The following is a 21741-nucleotide window of genomic DNA, read 5'->3' on the forward strand; positions in this document are numbered from 1 at the left end:
CAATTCTCTGGTCACTCCTAGCCTGTTCTGACTACTTCTGGCCAATCCCGTCCTCGCGATCTGATTGGTCCGTTTCTATTGTTGTAAATCCATGTTGTTCAAACAGTAAAATAGCCTATTCCATTCGCCTTTTTGAACCTTTCAATCATCCTCATTCCTGACTTTTCATTAGGACGCGTTCGTGACTCGCTCTAGAGTCGTCATCCCAATTATCTCTCTGAACTTCTCAAACATGACTGGACTCAATGGCTTAGTCAGTCCATCTACAGCCATTTCAGCCGTTGGTATAAACGAGAATGCCACTGTTCCATCTACGACCTTTTCACGCGTGTAGTGGTACTGGAATTCGACGTGTCTCGTCCTCCCGTGTGTAGATGGTGTTTCTGCTATCGCTAGTGCCGCCTAGTTATCTCCGTAAATGGTTATTACCGTAGTGTTTCCACGATCTAGTTCGTTAATAAACTACCTTAAATAAACAGCCTCCTTTGTTATATTGCACTATCTAATATATTCGGCCTCTATCGAAGATGTTATAGTCGTCCGCTGTTTCCTTGATGACTACGTAATCGGTCCGTTTACAAGTGTAAATAGATAGCCTAAGGTTAACTTTATATTAATCGAATGTTTATCTCCCCAATTACTGTCTGAATAACTCACGATCTCGTCGTACTTTACGTCTTTTTCATACAGAATGCCCCAGGACTTCGTTCCTATTAGATATCTAAGTAAGTAACTTATGCATTTAATCGCCGTATCAGACGGATTAGCGTTAAACTACGCGATCTTTGAGTGAGTATAGGTAATATCTAGCCTAGTCTAATTCGCTAGCTATACTATAGAACTATTCATTTCCTGAAAACGCTTTAATACCGCCTATAGGTATTGATCCTCGCGAGGTCGTAACACTATCTTATCGTCAAACGGAGTCCTAACGGATCTACTGTCCTAATAACCGAATCGTTCCAGGATCATATTGTAGTAGTCTTATTAATAAATAAAGATCTTACCTAGTAGACGTAGGACTTGAATCCCAACGAATATCTATAAATCTCTAAGATCTCTTAGCTTATAGGACGCTAGTAGCTCTATCTTCGCTATCTCGATAGCTTATTTATTCTATACAAATAAAGCGAGATCGTCCATATAAAGAATGATTATAACACCCTAAGTATTAACAAATATAGATTAATCTCCCTAATATCTACGAAAGCCTATCTTTTTCAGCTTATGCGAGATATCTAGCTACTATTCCCGTAGCGACTGATATAATCCGAATAACGCTTTCAGGAGTAAATAATAGATACCTTTTTCGCCAAAGCCTATTAGATAGTATATATAAATAGTCTCTATAAGACTAGAATTAAGAAAGGCGTTAATTATATCTAACTACGTAGATTTAAGATCCTTAATATAAGCGATTATAAGGAGTAAATAAATCGATTCTAATCTAGTAGTTAACGCGTAGACCTCGTGATAATCGACGTCGTAAACCTATTTATTCCTATAAATAACCTAGCGTATCTTAAATCGATCTAGTTTCTTAACTAGTACCTAATGGCCTATGAGAATATTTGCTCCCGGCTTGATAGTCATAACTATCTATATACTATTATCAATATAGGCCTGATATTACTGTTTAATAGTGTACTTCTAACGGTTACGATCTAGACCTTTTATAGCCTAGCTATAGGATATAATCTTATACCTAGTAATAGCCGCCGCGTCGAGATATATCATAATAATATTAGCTATTATCTATTCTACTGTTTCTTTAGCCTTTAACGATAGCTTTATTATTCTACTACTACGATAAGGCGTAGGTAGCTAAGCTTATTATTTAACTATCGATAACTCGATCTATTATTAAGAGATAGTATTATTATCTTATATTAGATTAATAACTACTCGTTATTATTCTACACGAGATTATAGTAAATCTAGTAGTTCCTCACGTATAAAACCCGAATAGTCGACTAACGGCGTATCCTGGATATCCTTATCACTATCGAATTCATCTACTATTTTAACTAGTATAAGATAGCGATATTAGTCCTTATCGAAGACTACGTCCTTTGATTGAAATACCTTACGATTAATAGGATCGTATATCTAATAGATTAAAGGCGAATTACTATAACTAAGCATAATATAAGTCTTTAATCTATTAGCGAATTTACTCTAGCGCTTCTCTTTCGGTATATAAATATAAACGCGAGATTTAACAATTCGTATATAACTTAAATTAGGTCGTTTACTAGTGAAACGCTCGAATAGTATAATCTAACCGATCGATCGATTAGGACTACGATTATATAAATAGATAGCGGTTTAAACTAGATTCTCCTAGAGGAACTCCGGTAACTCTAAGTCTTTCCTTATTAACCTTATCTTACTTATAAGTATTCGGTTAAGACGCTCCGCGACTCTATTTGACTTAGAACTATAGGGTATTATTAACTCCTAATAGACCTCTATCTCTCTAAGATATTTGAGTAAGGTAGAACCTTTAAACTTACTACCGTTATCAATACGAACGAAAGCTATAGGTATACCTATATTCGCTACGATAGTAATAAAATATCTTATCCAAAGCTCCGCCTAAGACTTATTCTTTAAAAAGTAAAGGACTACTCGTCTAGAATAGTTATCCGTAATAGTTATTATATATTTAGATCTATTAATCGATATAGATATAATTAGACTAGCTAAGTCGGTATAAATTAATTAATATAATCTAGTAGATAGGCTACTTATTTTTCCCTTACGTAGCGTACGAGATTAGTTAGCTAGGATATAATCCTTATAGAGTTTACTAAATAAATCCGTGAAATCGATACCGTTAGCTACTATTTTTAGTCGATTAAGATAGTTAGGCGATAAGTAACCTATTCGTCAATACTATAATCTAGCCGTTTTACTATCTCGTACCGAAAGTACTATAACCGAATCCTCCCGATAGAGACTAATAAGAGACGAGATATTATCTTTTATACTTAATAGGTAACGAAAATCTTTCTTTTATATACCTATAACTCTCTTATTACTCTTATAGAGTCTAGTATTTATAAGCTTAGGAATACTCTTAAGAATAGTAGATATTTCTTATTCCTTAAGTATATAAACACTTAATAGATTAACTCCCAAAACTGGGAAATACTAGACCTTATTAAAGCGAATAGGTATTATAACGCCGTCGCGGTTATAATCTAAGATAATATCGCTATAGCCTTCTACCTTAATCTCGCTATAATCTACTAATCTTACTATTATTAATATCTAACGAAAGTTAATATAGTTTATTCTTATATAGGTTATATAGTGAGATATACTACTATCGATTAGAAAGCCCTTTTCTTTGACTTCATACGCCGTAATATCAGACGAGATAACTATATAAATATAGGCGCGATTGGCGGATACCCCCCTATCTTCGCTAGGATCTCTAGAACTCGCAGTACTTCTGAGATAATTAAGTATCTTAGGCGTTAACTAGTCTACGATAGAGATATTAGTACTACTCTTATTATTCCTAGACTTCGATTTACTCGATTCGTTATTATTAACACGATTAGGATTCGATTTGTAATTTCTTTTATTTATAATCGTTTATCTTATATATTCGATAGGCCTATTTCTCCGAGTCCTTATTCTTATTTTAACTATTATTATTATTAGTATTCTTATTTTATTTATTACTAGTTTTAGTCTTAGCCTAGCTCTAAGTCTTAAAGGTATTTATCTAATTCGATTGACTATTACTAGTAGTTTAAGTATCCTTTCTTATATCGTATTAGAAGACCTTCTAAATAGTGTTATTAAAGACTACTATATTTATAGGTATATCGAGGATCTATAACACTACTAATTTATAGTCTTTACCTAATCTCTTTAGGAAGACTAACACCTAAAAGTCGTTACTAAACTAGTATCTTAATACGTTAAAGCTAGACCGATTCGCTCTTAATTTATTTATATATTCCTCTAGAGTATTGAACTGTTTAAGCGAGTAACTATTGACTAGAATTGTCTATTAATAGATCGCCGTAAGACTATATTACTCGTAAGCCTATTTAAGCTTTATAAGTATATCTCTTATAGTCTTTTTATATACGATTAATAGCTTAACGTGATTCGCGTAGAGATTATAGATAATACTCTATACCTTCGAGTTTATAACTTCCTATTTCTCGAACTTCTTATCTTCTAACGCTCGCTATTTTCTATAGTGAGCTATTAGTACGTCCTCTAAAAAACCTTCTTTTAGTCGAGTCTCCTTAGTCGCTAACTAATCTACTGTTCTAGCCGCTCGTTCCTTTGCGTTTAGGGTGTGAGGATCGATAACTAGGGGACGAGATACTATACTATAGTACTCTTATACCCGTAGTTCTATCTCGTATACCGATAGCTATATTATATAGTTAGATTTACCCTATAGAATTAGGCGATTTTTGTTTCTATTCTGGAACTCTTGCCCCCCTATTTTGACTGTTATTCCACCTTTTCTGTAGCGTTATGGAGCCGTCCGGCTCGGCACGATATTAGAGTAGGAAAGGTTTCGTCCGATTCGATAATCGATATTGGCGCTCGGCTAGTGATCAATTCAACTAGGTTAGAATAGTTACACACCCCGCGGTGTTAGCCTATCTAAGAATTGATAGATAAATAGGTAGATTCGTGATGGAATTACCCTTAGTGAAAGGGTCGCGATTTGTATTGTCTTCGCTATCTACGAGGTTCCGTTTAGGACCCTCTCGCCGTATAACTATAAACCCGCCATAAACGAAGGATAGGTTATTCCTACTAGATAGTTAGGAAAGGATGACCTAGGATGAACTAAACGATGAAGTAGCGACGCGTACCTAAGCGTTTAGGCGCTTATAACCTGTGGGACTACTTCGTTCTATTCTTAGTTTTCTATATGACTAGAAAATCTCTATCTAAATAGTGGCACGCTAACTCGCTAGCGCGTCTTGTGGCAGTTAGTGGTGCAGTGTTACCCATCGGCCAACCTTCCCCATAGGGTTAGGGCAACATCAGGAGCTCGCAATCAATATGGGTGGCCCGGGATCATGGACTCTTAAGCACAAATGCTGAGAAGATACGAGAATCAGGAGCTTAATGTTTAGAACGGAAGCATATTTCACAGTTCTTCCTGTTGATTCTAATGAGGTGCGGGAAGAGTGCTACCTAGTGATTGTCACATGTGTACAAGAACCATTGAGCGCTCGAGAGAAGTAAGGAAGATTCTAACGGCAGCATACTCGTCCCCTTGTGGGTGCAGGGGTTCATGGAAAATGCATTCTCACCACCACCAGCCGTGGACTGTTGGTAACTGAAGCCTGCCTCATGTAAATAGCGAGCTGTGAGAATCTCGAGCATGCATAGCGAAGATGGACGTGGAACGCTCACTACCCGCAGAGTACAGCCCGCAGCTCAACCCCTGCCAAGGTTTGGACAACACAATCACCGCAAATATCTCTGATCAGAAACCAGGCTCTACAAATTGGGGCGTTACGCTAAGACAAATATTCGCAACCGAAATCGACAACGCAGTATCTCTAGTAGAGAAGATAGGAGGTTCGAACCGCGAGGTTCGCACGGGTTACGGGCCAGTAGAGTCTCCATCACAAATCAGTAGAGTCATGGCTATTTCGACGTTGAATTCAAGTGCATTGACGGCATTCACGCCTGTGTCGCTGGTGGCGGTTGGATGACCGGGCGATTTGAGTTCGAACGATCTCATGTGCAGATTTGTGGCGGATGATGTACCGTCAATCATGGTCAACATCGACTATCGTCTGACGCCAGGGCGCACTTGGCTCACCCAGCTGGAGGATGGGCTGAAGGCTTACAAATGGGTAAATGGTAAGGGGGTCGTCGAGTCGAAACCACTAGAGATTGACACGAAGGCAGGCACGGTAGGACGCTACTTTCTTTGGCGGCCATCCGAACAAGTCTTGCGCTATTGGCGGGTTAGCAGGCGGTGGATTGTGAAATATCCTTCCATGCGCAATGGAGTCTGCGATGTTGCTGCAATGGTGCCGGCAACGCTCCACTACGACCACGTTGCCGCTAAATACAAAGGCTTGATTTGAAGTATACGCAGGCAGCAAGACGGAGGTACCGATCATTAACAAGAAATCGATGGAGATGTTCAACAAGTACGCCGGCGTGGACCCCAAACACAGCGATGTGTTAACCGCGCTGTCCACAGACAACGGCAATAATTTCTCTCCCGTCTACTTCGCCAGCTGTGAAACAGATCCACTGAGAGACGACTCGTACGTGATGGGGGCAGCATTGCAGAAAGCGGACGTTCCAACCAAGCACGATCACTACGAGGGTCTACTACATTATGTCTGGATTTTCCCGTAAAGCCAGCTTGTGGAAGACATGGTCGGAGGTGTGAAGTGGTTGATTTCGCAGATGTGAGGCTCTATTGGATCTCCTGATGGATCTATCCATACTGACCCGGTACAATTATTTGAAATGCGGTACCATCTAACGTTGAGAAGATCTTGTAGAGGAAGAGATATCGAACACATGCGCTTCTAATGTCGTCGGATGCAACCCCCGCAAGTTGGCTGTATACATGCTAAGTAAGAAGAATGTCATCACTACCTTAATAGGTTCGATATAGAGTATTCCTTACATTTTCCATGCAGAGGCAAACCTCGCAGTCGATGAGGGTCTGGAGTAAATCGACGCCAGTCCTTGCAGCGTATACAGCTACCTCATTGGGCACAGTTTCCACATTGGGCAAGGTTAGTGAGAGTAGAATGGCTTCAGCAGGCAAAGAACCAGTCCACATCAAGCAGTATCACGTCAGGGAGAAGGACGTTCTGTCACCCGGTAACCAATGTAGCACACTTGCGAAGGGTCGCAAAGATCGTTGACGTGAGCGGGGCGAAGCTGACGCCCCCGCCAGGCACGTACAGCCTCCTCTGGGAACCTTGTACGCGTCTTGCAACAGAACATCTCGTGTTGCCTTCCAGGCATGTCAAGACCCTATCTCGAGACCCTGACTGCAAGCCTTGACAGTCCCCTTGACTCACAAAGCGACTGCCTCTCCGTCTCGAAGCGCACGCCCACAGCCCTAACCACCAGACTTAACGCTGTCCTATATAGCCGCCTACGCCGATCACGAGATTCGAGATACTGTCACGGCCATGAACACAGAAAGGTCAGATCTAACCAGATCCGACCACACCGGACTAAGAAATAAAGCAGTATGATTAGCCGATATCGTCCCGTACCATGTACAGGATAATAGCGTACTCTGATTGGCTACCTAGGTAGGTAGCGGCTTAGTAGGTAGGGGAGGCGGACTTAGTAGGGGTGGTAGCTATATAAAAGTGCGGCGACCTATTCTTTCCCCTCCTCCTTTCCTCTTCTCCCTCAGTTGAGTCTCTCGTACAATAGCAAATCACATCTTTAGAGCGTTCTCTGTTCCAAATGTGCCTGACCGTCACAGATACCCTACGACTACTCGATGCGAGGGCCAGTCACAGCATGCCGTAGACTGGCGAATCGCTTCGGAGAAGTCTCAAAGTCAATGCGGTAAGGGAGGTAATCGACATCAACGCTCGATTCGTCCACGACTTTGGTGCCGTAGCCAGTCAACTAAAGCGCGTGGAACCCTAGCTGGACACTCTGGACTCCACATTTCAAGTCATGAAAAGTCACATCTTGGCTGTAAAGCAGGAGAGTCGACCCATGATCGAAGGGGCGAATTCATTGCTGAAGCGCAAGAGAGAGACCAAGACAAAAGAACAACTCTTTAAGGTATTCACAGCGCATTTTCTGGTCTCGGACGAAGAGTTAGATGTTCTGACCAACCCAGCGGTCGAGAATGACGAGCGACTCTTCGTGGCACTGGCCAGAGTCAAGAAGGTCCACGCCGACTGCTCCGTGCTATTGGTTTACATGAATCTGCAATCCCGAGTCGACATCACGGTGCGGACGGGCCGTGATCCCATGCTAACCTTTAAGTTTTTCAATCTGCTAGACTTCCATCGCGGCATCCTTGCCCAGTTGCAAAGCTGTCGGGCGCAGACGGTAAATTGACTAAGGCGATCCAACAGCTACAGGCTTCGACACTCATGTTCTCTGAGACCGCGCTGAAAGAGGAGATCTCTGCCGCAGTGGCATCAACGGACGCTGAAGCAGTGCAAGAACTCACTCCGCCAGCTTTCCTCGCCACTGTATTGTCGCAATTCAGCAAGGTCTGTCGCGTGAGGGGTCCACGAACAGCGGATGTCGAACTAGAGCGCCTGTACACCGTGATGCTAAGCGGAATGGCCAGCGCTTGCGGCGAGACGGCTGCTCGGATCACAGACACTCGACAACGCACGATATACCAGATAAATTATATGACAGCGTTACGATCGGCCTTGGTGAAAATGATAGCGTAGATCTCTGCCGCACAGGCCCCGCTTGAGAGAATAGACCAAGAGCTTCGAACCCCGAGTGATTGGCTGATAGATCTCGCGGCGACCACGTTCCACCAGTACTTTGGTGTGGAAAGGCTGATGTAAGAGGTCGATGCATGTCGTAGCCACTAGCATTCACGAGAGTAGCAGCGGAAATAGTTCATCGAGAATCTCGACCAAGCAGCCCAGCAGCTCAAAAATTTCCTCGAATCTGCCCTGATGAATGCGCAGGAGGCCGTAAAGCTTCTTCTCGTTCGGAGACTGGTTCAGAGCGTGGTAGCCGAGGCAGCCGAGTGATTCTGTGGCGAAGTCGACGAGTTGAGGGCATGCTGAAGAACATTGACGTGAAGGCTGTAGGAAGCGAAGACGCCGAGACGTCCAAGGATGGCAATAAGACAGAAGCGTCAATGGACCGGTCGAGTCACTGAGGGAGTCGTATCCCAGAACAGCCGCGGAGGTTCGCACTTACTCAGCTAGCCTATTATGCGTAGATAAACGAATGGGTATTTCGGACGGATGGAGTTGAGGAGTAATATTGCCATTTGTGCCTTGTGGATTAGTACCGAGAAGCTTTTCATGATTCTTTGTTGGATATCCATCCAGACTAACTTTTGCCGGACCACGAGTATTTCGTTTGTTTTCGGGCCCTTGCTGCTGTACTCACGTCTGGAGAAAGCGCCGATGAAATTCACTATTTACTTGGGGCATTCACAGTATCTTTTCGGTGGCGGAAACTGTCCGTGGTTAGCGTTCTTCAGAACAGATTGTAGGGAAGGCCAGACTGGAGATGCCGGTGCCATCAGGTTCGACAGACGTCTTTGAGATCTTGCCATTCTCGGTGAGGACAGCCGATCGTTTGCTTCGATTGTTTCCACAGGTCCTGGCCGCCTCCAGCTCTACGTCCCAAGCGTGAGTGAATGCTCCAGCTGGGTCAGTAAGGAATCGGATGCCGCTGCTCTTTGGCTCGTCTAAGCTCTTGCCCCAGGCCTTCATACTGCAATGACCGTCAGCGAGCCTTCTGATATTGTTTGTAGAGAAGCCACTCACACGAAGGCTTCGTGGACACTGACCACGAAGGCTCCGCCGGCATCTTTCAGCTGGTTGCTGTTGATATAACCGGGGACATGATAGTCGGAGCAGCCGGGAAAAAGCTGCTGGAACGCCTTAATGACGTCTTTGCCCACAGCCAATTCTTTAGCGAGGTTCACCTTGTTACCGGGAGAGTACTCGTAAAGGTCGATGTCGGGGATGGAGTCGCCTTGTTGGACCTGGTTCGGGATCAACACGAGCGACCCAACGAGAGGGCTGTAAGTCATTGCGAACCATATTGCAGTTGTTCTCGGGAATGGTCTGACGGTGGATGCGGAGGAGAGAGAGGTGCGCAGTGGGTGACAGGAGCACAGGATGGAACGAGTGAACATCTTATATTAAGCTTGAGCGAGGTCCAAATAAGCGCTTACCCTGCACACAGTATTTGGGATGAACGGTCAGGTACGCCTCACTAGACTCGATCTCACGTTCAACTTGCATTGACTTTGCTCTCACTTCTATATTGCCAATTAGTGCAAGTGGCTCCGTTCACAGGGGTGCGTACACACCGCAACGATATCAGAGCTCCGAGACCGAGAGCTGGTGCGGTATCGAGCTTGTTTGCAGGCCCCTCTGCAGAGCTCATGCTAAAACCCCCTCAGGGACCTGACCAGCAGCTCAACAGTCACAGACCGACATGCAAAGGCCACCGTGAGCCCACCATTCGGATGATTAATGAACCATTTGTCTGTGGGGTGCAATCCTGGACTCTATCTTGTTGCCAATACAGTTGTCAAAGCCACGAAGTAACGATCCTATCGTGCGTCTTCGTTTGGGCAAGCAGCTTCTCTCCAGGCGCGCGAAAAGATTTGCGAATGCCGCTTCATCACCGCGCGAAACACAAAATCTTATCGAAGTGAGGGCTGTTGGTCACGAGTCGCTCCACATCCAGAAAGCGTACAGCGGGTTCGGAATAAAATTTGACGCAATCAGCACTGGCTGCAAATGCAGCTAGAGCCGGAATGGCCAAGGATACAGTCGATCTTTTCGCCAGTTTCCATCTGATTATGACGGGACGCAAGCGTGAACATGATGGGTTTCCCGCGACTTCCCGACGGCGGAATACCCAACAGGTGTGCGTATTCGGTTTCGGATTCAGGTCACCGCACTTCCAACTTTCCCCAACTTCAACAATATCTAAGCATCTCTGTTGAGCCACAGCCGATGTAATTGACATTTTTGGCAATGCTAGATGCGGTCTCTCTGGCCACAGCCCTCCCCTGGAACGGACAAATTCCACTGCGGCACAACCAGCGGTTCCAGATCCTCGGGGCCCGGATTTCGAGTTTCACAAAAGTCTGGGCTTCTCGTTAACGAACCCTAGCATCTTGAGATCCGGAGCTACCGCAGGTGCTCATGCAGAGCTACGGTGCGTGCTAGCGTAACTCTTCGTTCCTGCTGTTCAGGTACCTGCTTTGGAACGTCTTCTTTCGACGTGTGGTCCGAATAAGACGAATTGGCATGGTGACTGGTCTCTTCCTAGGGGGCACATATCTCACTTGAGAATGCAAAATCTTAACAGGGCTTCTCGATCGCAATCAACCTCCTATGTATTACATCCCACATTATGCAGTAAGGACGCTGCCCATTTACAGTAGGTCCGCAAAAGTCACCGGACACTAGCCTCTTGGCACGCTCCCCGACCACTACACCTGTCACCCGGGGTCCCCGGCCGACAACACCCCATGGGGCGAGTGGCCCTCAACAGTGCGAGAATAGAGGTCCTATTTATCTCCTTCTGTGTATACCTTGTGGGGGCCACTCGCCCCATGGGGTGTTGTCGGCCAGGAAGCCCGGGTGACACATTGTAACAGCCAATGTAACAGCACTGGGGTGTTGTCGGCCGGGAGGCCCGGGTGACAGAGGGATAGTCGTCACGTTAACATGCGTCTACCACGTCTTAAAGAATTCGCTCATTCTTGGAAGCCATGATTCTGTAACTAAAGAAGAAAAGGAGAGTAATTGGGTACGTACGAATGAATGGAATGAAAGGTAGTGGGTAATGGATGGCGTATTCCACGGTGACGCGTTACACGGTTGGCGCATTACAAGATGGTCCGACTTAAGGATCATCTGGGTTTTCTATAATGCTATTCCGGACCAAATATGCCACATGACGTAACGCTCATATCGCTCGTTGATCCGGGGCTTCAGCTGGTCCAGAACGTTGAAATATCGTGTTGAGTTGGGAAATTGGGAGTCTGGAGCGAGTGACCGCAGTCAGCCGTCACTCATTTCAGCAGCCACCAGCTTAAGGAAACACATTACCTCCAAAACCACGAATACAAATGGCTGCAGCTATCCTTCGCCACTTCCTGGCCTCTCTTGATGGTTCTTTTATCTCCCCACAGAGCCTTTCTGACGTACACCGATCAGCCAGCAGGGGCCATGTTTCGAGACTGCTGGTTATTTATCCGAGTTCCTGTATCCGAACCGATTGCGGAACACAACCAAGAAATACCTACCTCGTCCAAAACCGAGCATTACCGATATACAAATTGCTTCTCCAGCCGAAGTTGAATCCGCCTCTAGTTGTGTAAGTGGTCGACTGACAACCGTAGCTAGGTCATCGCAATGGCGACTCCACAGAGGCAGTGGCTCCTTGGGTGATTTGGAATGATAATTCGCCAGAAGCTAGATAGTTACCTAACGAATACTCCGTATAGCAGCCCTTTCATGGCTTGTCATTAGCGCTTCCTCATGACACCGGGCAATTCTACCTCAACACAACCACACTTTCGAGAGCTTGGGCAGAAAGTCCTTGACCAGATCGATATTTTCAAGTAACTCGGCGAGCTTCACGTCGCCTGCAATCTTTTTGATGTGGCAATCCAGGTAGTCCGAGACTAGGTTTCGCAACCCGTCATTCTCCCGGTCATGAACTGGGGTGTTGTCCTGGGTGTATTTCAGCAATTCGACCACGTCGCCTAGACGCTGTCGATGCAGTTTGAACCGTGAGAGCGTGACCCGAAGCTTTTGTAGAACAAGGTCCTAGAGGGGCTCGATACTATACTAGTCGGTGAAGAATCACAGTTTGGCGTGACAGAGAAAGGTCCTCGTTGACTTCCAGCGTCCGTGCTTCCTTCTCCGCTATGCGTGCCTGGCTAGAACTCGTCGGGTTGCTCGCATTAGCGCAATCCAGGCATGCAAAACCATTCGACTGAGGATGACGGTCTATGTTTAAGCAGTCATCTTGATTGTGTCAATCTAACTGTCGAGGGCCGCTTTCCTGGCCGCGACGTTGGAAGCGTTGATGTCGTCCTCCTCCGAGCCATCTCCCCCATTGCCGGCAGCAACGAGGTCCACCTTCTGGATGTCCTGTTTCTCACGGAGGGACACTTTCTTGATCAGGTTATAGAGTGCGTGTAGCAGTTTGTCGTATGGTTCTCTAATTTTCTTCATCCGTTCTTTGCCCGGGATCAGCACTTTCATCGTTTTAGGTTGATGTCTCGATACCTACATGGATCTTGTTCAGCCCGGTCTCGAACGCATCGTATTCTTTCCACAGTGGCATAGTTGCCGCAGTGGGTGTGGGACTCCTTGATTCAATTCTAGCTTTTCTGTGTGACCAGAAAATATCTATCTAGTAGTTGCACGCTAGCGCGCTAGCGCGTCCTGTGGCAGGCAGTGGCGCAGTGTCACCTATCGGCCAACCTACCTCATAGGGTTAGGGCAACAGTGGGAACAGCAATTGCCTTTTGGTACGCCTCTCGCAAAGCGTCGACTTTTGCCCCCTCCTGCCAACCACTCCTCTAACAATTCCCGGACCAGTCTTGAGGAAGTTGATATAGTCTTGCCATAATTGACCCGAGTCCTTGTCCATGCCGATGGTCTTGAGACCCCCAGTCAATGAGAGAGGCACGTTATTGAAAGCGAAACAGCTTAGGCCACTGGGGCGAAACAATCGCCATCCACGGCACAGCTGCGCCTACAGTATAGCGCAGCTCGAACACGACTGACCTTTCCGCGAGAAAGGCACCCCTATTCGCTGTGAGGTGCGCTCTGTACCTTCATCGAGAGAACCGTGGTTTTCCTCCAACAAACAACTGCCGTCAAGTAGGCCTAATGGACGTGCTAAAGGCCAGTCACCCCTCGATGCTGTGCTGCGGAGCTCGAACGGACACCCTCCCAGGACACGGTCGAGTTCATCGTCCTTAACCCAGATCTTGCTCTTCTCCTGGCCATCGTCAAAGCCTCCCGCAATGGCGCCGTCTACGTTGCAAAAGTCCGATTCCCTCATGCATTGGTCATGGCCTTCCTGTTCCGATCAGGGACGATTCGAGAAAAGGTCCGCCTTCTCCTGAGAACGACTAGAAAACACGCGCGAAACCTCGTAACCGTCTACAAATCCTCGATGTCAATATCGAGGCTACTGAACCCCTGAGCACCCGGAAAAGAAGGACCGTATGATACCTTTTTTGCCGGTCAAATGGGCGGATTCAGAGAGGGAGGAATAATGGCGGGAAGATAATCTCGGTGTTTTCACAGCACAAGATAGATTAATCATATATCCTTTTCCACTGTTCCGTAGCACAAGGAAAAGCTTTTGTATGGAGTACTGGAGCCAGAGGCGCCTTGAAGGAGGGCAGAGCGCTGGGAGCAAGATACACTGTGGTCAAGGTGGAGGAAAAGGCCTATAGGGGCGGGGGATGCAGCATATGTATGGCGAATAAAAACCGGGCGAGTGATGGCAAATGTGTATATGAACTTTTAGAGGATACGTCGTGTCGTGGGAAGAGGGAGTATTTACGCCGCCGCGTTGAAGATCATAAGACCTTAGTTCCCTCTTTAAACGGCGCTGAGTGAATCCACCTATCCAAGTGATGGAGAAGCGCAAGCGATATCGACAACAGACGAGCAGTCTCTGGGAGGCCTGGAAGCAGCCATTCTACGTTGCGGAAACTATTTCTGTCTCTTCTAATATTAAGGACTGGTTGGCGACGGTACGGAGCCCTCATACCATCTTTTTCTTCTCCATCCATATCCTCTCCTCCACAACATCTAACCCAGAAAGCTTCTTTACCACTACATCCAGCCATCCCACAGGCAAGGCTGTTGTTCCGAACCGTGTAAACATCGCTCCCTGTCCCCTCCAAATCCGATGCGGGGCCCCCTACCGACCTCGCTTGGAATATACCATCCCATCGCGGCATCTTATGGCCGGAGTATATAGACCACCTGTGCGCGGCCAAAAGGAGCTATGAGGCGTTGGCACTTGAAAGCGAAAATGGATGGAACGCGACGGTGTCCAGCGCAGCAACAGTAGTCCGTGTCTTCAAGCTGGCGTAGGATGTTTGTACGAGATGTCAAACCATACAAAGTCAGTACTTGGTATACTCCCTGGCGCTGGTATTCCTTTCCCAAAATCAAGCCCCGAGCCCGTTAGCGCGGTAGGTAAGAGGTGGAATTTCTCTATTATGATAAACCATTGCACAGGTATGTCTCTTACGGGACAACAATGGGTGCTCAAAACCGCGGGGATATCAAGCCAGGACGACAGAGATCGACCGTCAGTCCTCAAGCCAGCCCAGAGAAGAGGCGGAGTAGGCGAGCAACCCCGTGTGGATTGGAACATTCCTCAGTTGTGCAGCTGCAAGTCATCTCGATTCCTCGCTTGAGAGCTTGGCTTTCGTGATTCCGTCCAATTCCCAGCCACCTTCTTTTTCGTGTCTAGATCTCCGTGCTGGCGTTGCTCGTCCGCGAATACGCACTTGCTGGGGATCCAACAAAAAAAAACGCTAAAGTACCTGTATGCGCGCTCTAAGATTGCAGGAGCAAACAAGTCCGAGAGGGTAAAATAGCCAAGCAACATGGCGTTTGGAGGGTCTCACGTCTCAATCGAGGTCCATGTCCCGCAGGGAGAGCTACACCGGTCCGAAAAGGTGCGCGTAAAAGGGCAGAAGCGTCGAGGCTGACAAGAGCCGTGCTGTCGTCCTTCAGATCTCGTCGAGGCGGTTGAGTTGAGAATATTACACGATCAAGGTACGGATCGCTCAGAGGAGCAGATTGCAGAAACTAAGATATTGGTGCTTCAGAAGACGACGAGGCTCCTCTTCGATGTAAAGTGCCGTTGGGAGCGGGATATCGCTCTCCAACGACTCCATCAAAAACTGAGCATTGTTCTTGTTAGGTTAGGGGGACTGTCCATTGAAATAAGCGACGGCTCGTGTCACTGCCATAGCATGAGCTAGAATGGCTGCTTGCTTTGCGATGTTGTTGGGACAAGTGATTCGCAATCTCATACGTCCACGCATGACCGGAATGCGTTGCCAGGGGATCAAAGCACGGATCGCCTCGAGAGCCTGCTGCTTGACGGGTTGGTTAATCACACCCCGAGTCCACGTCGGCACCACTTCTCTTCCTCTTAGAGTTGCTTCCAGACGCAGACTCGTTGTCGTTGTCGGTCATTGGCGTGGCTTGCCCACTCGTCTCGCTAGATCCCTTTGGTGCGGCATCGCCCTTCTTGACGCCTTCACCCAGATTTAGCTTGCCGAGTTTATGAGCCAAAAGAGTCCTGCGATGGGACATGACCACCCTGTTTCGAGAGGACGTCGAGTCCTTTCTTGATCATGCCGGTGGTGTAGACCCTCTTGGTCTGTGGGTCGACGGTCTCGGGGTGGACCGTGCTGCAATCCACGATCAGCTTACCCGTGACGTCGGTTTATGTGCTCCAGACTCGGTATGGTCCCGAACATAGCCAGCTCCGGAGACGAGTCGAACATACACTCCAACAAGTCCGGGTCGTCGACTTCTGGATTCCACTGCAACGGTTGTCTTGACATCCGGGCCGGCATAGACGCGTTGCCTACCCCCAACGCCTCTCCGTCGAGATTTGTTGCAGTAGCTTGGCCGTCGTGGTGACGGTCGTGGTCGTCTGCCCCTTGCCTTGTCCTCGTTCGTGTTGTCATGTCATGTCCATTCCGTTGCGGGTTGGCTTTCTTACTTGCTGATGGCGATGGTGTTCGTGATGGTGGCGATGCTGCTTCTGCTTCTGCTTCTGCACCTGTATCTGCATCTCCTTCTACACCTGCTTCTGCTCCTGCTGGTGATGGCGATAATGGAATCCCGTTCGTTTGATCGTTGGTGGTGGAAGACGACGTACATACGTACCCCTCCTCGCCTCGCTTCCCTACTCCGGTCGGCACGCGGGGCCAGGCCTGCCATGTCTTGCCTTGCCCTGCATTTCCTCGTTCTGCTTGGTCTCTTTTCTCTTTGCTTCGCTCCGCTCAAACTTCGATCGATCGTGGCGCGGCGCCGACCTGACCTGACCCTGTCGTCCTTTGCCTACTGGCTTACTTACTCACTGGCTGAGTTCCTGGCTTGCTGGTGCTGGTGCTGATGATGAGGGGGGTGGTGATGGTGCTGATGATGATGACGGCGTCCCCTTCGTGGATGGTGGAAGACGACGTACATACATACGTCCTACCTCCTCTCGTGCTTCCCCAGAATTGAACTCCCTAAACCGCACAGGGCCCGGAAACCCAAGGTGGAAGAGAAACCTCCTCGATTCAACCCCCCACCCGCCCCTTTCCGCAGAGCTTTTCCGAACAGGCCAGCCATCTGGGCACTCCCTGTACGTCCTCTTAGCCTCACTCTATACTCCTCATTCCCGAGCCTATCGTCTTCCCACTCCCAGAGGGTAATTGGCGGAGATACGTCCGGTCCGGGTGTCCGAGGGGGCCCCCGGGACACGAAAGCTAATCTTACGCCCGCGCCACATCCCGGAGAGTAATTTGTCGTAAACCTCCGTACGTTTCGCGACACGCCGGTCACGATAGATTTATTTCGGGTCGAAATTCGGTGATCGAACTTTTGGCCCCAAAATCGACGGGTTAAAAAAACCAACTTCGCCGAATCGCGTCCGATCCGTATTCTGATTATCATCCGACGGAGCGGCAGAATAGGGGATGTTAGTATCATGCTCGGTTTGCCCGTGCGGGGCGTAGTTAGTGGACAGTCACGTCGTCGGCGGGGGCCGGATTTGACAGCGTTAACGGCTCTAGAGCGTCGGTATCCGGGCTGGGCGCTTTATAAATATGCTCAGGAGGTTTCCCTTAGTCTGCCTAAGGAGCTCGGTATTGTTTAGTCTGTTTTATTGGCACGTCGGGTCGTATAATCGCGAAAATCCGATTCTTTTTATATCGTTTTGGCTCGGCGCCGATAACTATACTATTCACGTAATCTTATATCTCTTTTGGTTTTATGTGTCTACTGAAGGCAATCTTCCCTCTCTTCAGCTGTCTACCACTCGCGAAGTTAAAGGCACCAGTAGTTATAGTTTTGGATGGGGTTCGAGCTCCGGCTGTGTCGGATCGGCCCGAGACGGGACCATTTTCCGCCAATTCCCAGCTCAGGAGCCGTCGATCTCGGCATTGTCAAATATTCAGTCGTTAACACCATATTTATCTTGCGTCTTTCAATACCGAATTGTCCTATAATGTGTCGGTGGACTGGTAGCGTGGAGGAATTCTCTGCAAAAGTCGATTTACAGGTGACTCTCGAGTAGACTTCCGAGTCGTCTCGCACCACCATCACACAAGATATTCAGGACCACGATCCCAATGCTGTGCGTGACATGCTGGTGCACTAATTTGGTGACAACACCAACGGCTGCACCAGTGCTGGTTCTCACTGTGGGTCCCTAAGCGACGCCGGTCCACGGGGTTCTGAGAGGAAGAGCGACAACAAAAGGTTGATATACCGATGTCGAATGTGCTTCCAGACAACCCACACGGTAAGTCCCACGGTGCCCCAACTGATTCGTACCGACAGGTCGGTGACTCGGGTTATGCTCTGTGGTCTGCTGCACTGCGCTCGGTAAGTCACAGAGGCACAGAGCACGGAGCATATCGCGTCGAAATGGCCGCTCGAACAGGGACTACAGCATTGCGGACTGCTCCTCGGGGCCCAGACACAGCAGTCTGCATGCTCTCTGGACCCCCTAGGACAGGCGGCGATATCATCATAGTGGGTGGCAGCTTGGCTGACGGAGGAGTCTTTTTCATATCTTTGCCCGAGGGTTGCCAGAACGCATTCAGCGTATCGATACACTCGATCCACTGAATGATATTGCCCTTGGACCTCCGATAGCCGTTGACTGTCAAGATCTTGCTGTGTGGCAAGGCACACCAGGCAGGCCCTTTGCCTGCTCGGGTCCTTGCGATAGACATGGTCAAGCTCCAGAAATTCGCTATGAGCTGGATGCTCAAATTGGTTGGGAAATATCGTTCCCGGAGGTCGCTTTGGTTGAGCGGCTGTTCAGCTTGGAGATCCTCGTTGGACCTCAGCTCCGACAACGTCCAAACCCTGGACTGGCTCATCGCCCTGTTCAACCTCCAGTTCAAAGACGACCGGTTCCTGGCCCGGACCGCTGGGGTTACGTTCCGCAACCCCAGCGCCAGAACAGGTCGAGCGGGCAAAAAGGGCACCGCCATCACGCTTTTCACAACCGACAGTATGCCTTTTGTTGTCCCCCGTCTTCGTATATCTCAAATCATTGACTTTTTTCCAGATGTCAAGCAAGCTCGTGACCTCGTTTCCGCTCTGCAGGAGTCGAAACAAAGTATCGATCCTCGTCTTGCAGAAATGGCTCGCTATTCGGGAGGCGGTGGCGGTGGTGGCCGTTAATATAGTCGAGGTGGCCATCGCGGCGGCCATGACCCCTTCGCTGCTTCTAACGCTGCATCTCTTGGCCGGTCCAGATGGGAAAGCGTCGGTCGAACGAGTCAAACCAGTCGAGATCAAGACGGCATTGAAACAGTGAGAACGACGACTACACGTTCAATCACCGGGCAAGTCTTGTCACTCATACACCTTTCCTTCACCGTTCAAGAGACAATAGTCTTGTTTTATGCATTGCTGCTATGTTAGGCTCAGGCGTCAAGGAGTACAGTCAAGGGGAAGATAGACCTTGTCAGAGAGCTTTGGGGTGGAATCGTTAGACGGAGAGTCAGAGGGTTGAACACGTATCTTGATTTGTATAACGCTGTCCTTAAGACATCGACTTCTCGCACTGTTGAAGGTTTCTTGAATAGTGCGAGAACAGGGGTCCTATTTATCTCTTCCTGTGTGCACCTCGTGGGGGCCGCCTTGGCACTTGGGGGCCGTTGACCCCATGGGGGCCGCTTGCCTCAATCACCCCATGGGGTGTTGTCAACCGGAGGGTTGGTTGCCAGCCCGGGTGACAGACCTAGTCTTGTACAAGAGCTGAAGGTAGCCATTTTACCTCGGCCGGCAGGTTTTATGTATTCCATGGGATTTAGAGGGGCCGCGCGAGGCGTTGGGCTCTCCGGGCGGGAGATTTTAAAGGTGATAGAGCAGTAAAATCCAGACCTCAAACAGTGGGCGAGACCACCAGCAAGATCCAGGATCGAGCGTTTACCCCAAGAAGATTACACAAGTCGCCAAATCTATGCCCCCAGACAGTGACGGTGATGATGAAGATGAACTGGCGGGAGCGAAGACTCCAGTCTGCGATCTCAGCCCCTCGGTCGAGCGTGACTCGCCGCCGCAGCGACACGAACGTGGTCGCCTGTCAAGAGAATAGGTCGGAAGCACTAGGGCGCCTAGCAAACTCCGACCGGGGAGTACAACTCTGTCTCGTACATGTCGCCGGGCTTTCGTTAGATATGCTGTCTGAAAGGCGGCAACAGCCCGGGATGGGAAGGGGAATAGCTGTGACTATCTCCCAGGGCACCCAGCTGCTCCAGTCAGTTATGGCCGTCTTCACGCCACAACTGAAAAGATAGCGATTTCAGTAGTAAGGACTATCCAGGTATCACAACAAATCTTGACCGACTCGTCTACGTTACGTATAAGCATCGACTGGTGGGGAGATGGTACTCAACGAGGATCTTTGTACTGGCAGCAGCAGAAGCGATTCTCAGAAATTGTTTGACGAAGGCAAGATAGGTCTTCATTTCATCATCGTGCCCGGAACGCATTGTCTCTGTAGTAGCGATTGTAGAACCACCCAGTGTTTGTGGACGGGACGGGGAGTTGAGACTCTGAATGAGCGCCTTTATGCTTCGTTCCAGCGTGAGGAGTTTTGCATCTAGTGATGTCTGATGCTCGTTCCCCTGCCTCATGGTGGTGTGTAGATGAAAGTTGTCCGAGAATTAGCATCGGCCTATTGAACGGAACCGGCGGGACAATATCAAAGAATGCATCCATGACTTGTCCCACTGAGTGCCCCAACATCGTTTGGAAGATGACAAGATCAAGAAACACCGACAGAGTACCGGACCTCTACCGCCCATCACTGGCACTGCGAGCATGAGCCCCTCAGATGCCAACGACGCAGCCACGTCCTTACTTGCCGGCGCGGTCGGTCGTGGCGCTGCCAGCACCGCGGGGGATATCACGATTGGATTACCGATGGAGGAGAAGCAGAAAGGTCCTAACAAGGGCCTGTCTCCTGCCTCGAGATCAACACTTGTACAATTGCCACCGCAGAGGTCTCCCAGCCACATCTCATTTTGCGACTCTGAGTTGCACCATTGTTCATACTTCTTTAGGTGATTGCCCTCCGGCAGCATGAAGAAGAACGTCTTTGTCCCTTGCAGAATGTGATAGTACACAGAGGAGCCTCCAAAATCAATATGGAAGTCCGTGTAGCTGTCGGCAACTGATATCATGCAATAGAACGATACTGGCCTCTTCTTCCTCTTTCTCGTCGTCAAGTTCGTCCTCCCCCATCATTGCGGGTTGCTCCACCGCTTTCCCCTTGTATTTGCCGGTGTCTGTCACTTCAGTTCCGTCCTTAGGGACGGTTTCGCCGTCTGCCGACATTTGGTAGCGCGAAGGGTATGATTGAATGAGATCCAAAGAGGTCAAAGTGGCCGGTGCTGTGTACTCGGTTCTATAGAAAGGTGGGACGGTCTCCGAGCAGAAATGTTGGAGGCTCTGCACTAGGGAGTTCCTTCTAGTGTAGATGTCGTGCTCAGCCTGCTCGAACTCTGATGAACATGCAATGGTCGCCTGGAGATGTCGGAGCACTTGCCGTCCAGCATCCATGAATTTCAGCGCGACGAAGTCGTTCTGATGGGCAAGATCCACCGTGTCAATGGTGTTCTGCCTCCACGTTGCAATTTCCTCTGCATCGATGTGAGCTTGTTCTGCCGCATCCTTGGTCACAGTCAGGCCGTCTGCCTCTTCTTTGCTGAAGACCATCTCTTCGCGTGGCCCAATATGACACCCTTGAAGTCGGTCTCCTTCAATT

The 21741-nt window shown here is 48.4% G+C and overlaps 7 protein-coding genes across 7 annotated transcripts; 3 read left to right on the forward strand and 4 right to left on the reverse strand.

The window, feature by feature from the left end:
- Window positions 1-5777: 5777 nt before the first annotated feature.
- Window positions 5778-6375, forward strand: AYL99_12001 (hypothetical protein; the record flags this gene model as incomplete). Its single annotated transcript, XM_018843505.1, has 2 exons — window positions 5778-5865; window positions 6107-6375. The coding sequence occupies 2 exons, from the start codon at window positions 5778-5780 to the stop codon at window positions 6373-6375; spliced, it is 357 nt and encodes a 118-aa protein (XP_018687149.1).
- Window positions 6376-7674: 1299 nt separating this feature from the next.
- AYL99_12002 (hypothetical protein) lies at window positions 7675-8414 on the forward strand (the record flags this gene model as incomplete). Its single annotated transcript, XM_018843506.1, has 2 exons — window positions 7675-8058; window positions 8085-8414. The coding sequence occupies 2 exons, from the start codon at window positions 7675-7677 to the stop codon at window positions 8412-8414; spliced, it is 714 nt and encodes a 237-aa protein (XP_018687150.1).
- A 762-nt stretch (window positions 8415-9176) lies between these two features.
- On the reverse strand, window positions 9177-9748 carry AYL99_12003 (hypothetical protein; the record flags this gene model as incomplete). The annotated part of the gene is made up of 2 exons (XM_018843507.1): window positions 9177-9426; window positions 9480-9748. 2 exons carry the CDS (start codon window positions 9746-9748, stop codon window positions 9177-9179), a joined length of 519 nt encoding a protein of 172 aa, XP_018687151.1.
- Window positions 9749-12195: 2447 nt separating this feature from the next.
- On the reverse strand, window positions 12196-13035 carry AYL99_12004 (hypothetical protein; the record flags this gene model as incomplete). The annotated part of the gene is made up of 4 exons (XM_018843508.1): window positions 12196-12201; window positions 12258-12448; window positions 12734-12928; window positions 12978-13035. The coding sequence occupies 4 exons, from the start codon at window positions 13033-13035 to the stop codon at window positions 12196-12198; spliced, it is 450 nt and encodes a 149-aa protein (XP_018687152.1).
- A 2807-nt stretch (window positions 13036-15842) lies between these two features.
- Window positions 15843-16315, reverse strand: AYL99_12005 (hypothetical protein; the record flags this gene model as incomplete). Its single annotated transcript, XM_018843509.1, has 3 exons — window positions 15843-15991; window positions 16053-16147; window positions 16215-16315. The coding sequence occupies 3 exons, from the start codon at window positions 16313-16315 to the stop codon at window positions 15843-15845; spliced, it is 345 nt and encodes a 114-aa protein (XP_018687153.1).
- Window positions 16316-18689: 2374 nt separating this feature from the next.
- AYL99_12006 (hypothetical protein) lies at window positions 18690-19148 on the forward strand (the record flags this gene model as incomplete). The annotated part of the gene is made up of 2 exons (XM_018843510.1): window positions 18690-18975; window positions 19033-19148. The coding sequence occupies 2 exons, from the start codon at window positions 18690-18692 to the stop codon at window positions 19146-19148; spliced, it is 402 nt and encodes a 133-aa protein (XP_018687154.1).
- A 1968-nt stretch (window positions 19149-21116) lies between these two features.
- Window positions 21117-21692, reverse strand: AYL99_12007 (hypothetical protein; the record flags this gene model as incomplete). Its single annotated transcript, XM_018843511.1, has 1 exon — window positions 21117-21692. One exon carries the CDS (start codon window positions 21690-21692, stop codon window positions 21117-21119), a length of 576 nt encoding a protein of 191 aa, XP_018687155.1.
- Between the last annotated feature and the right edge of the window lie 49 nt (window positions 21693-21741).

The sequence above is a fragment of the Fonsecaea erecta genome (assembly GCF_001651985.1).
Source record: "Fonsecaea erecta strain CBS 125763 chromosome Unknown Scaff22, whole genome shotgun sequence".
NCBI classification, from domain to species: Eukaryota; Fungi; Ascomycota; class Eurotiomycetes; order Chaetothyriales; family Herpotrichiellaceae; genus Fonsecaea; species Fonsecaea erecta.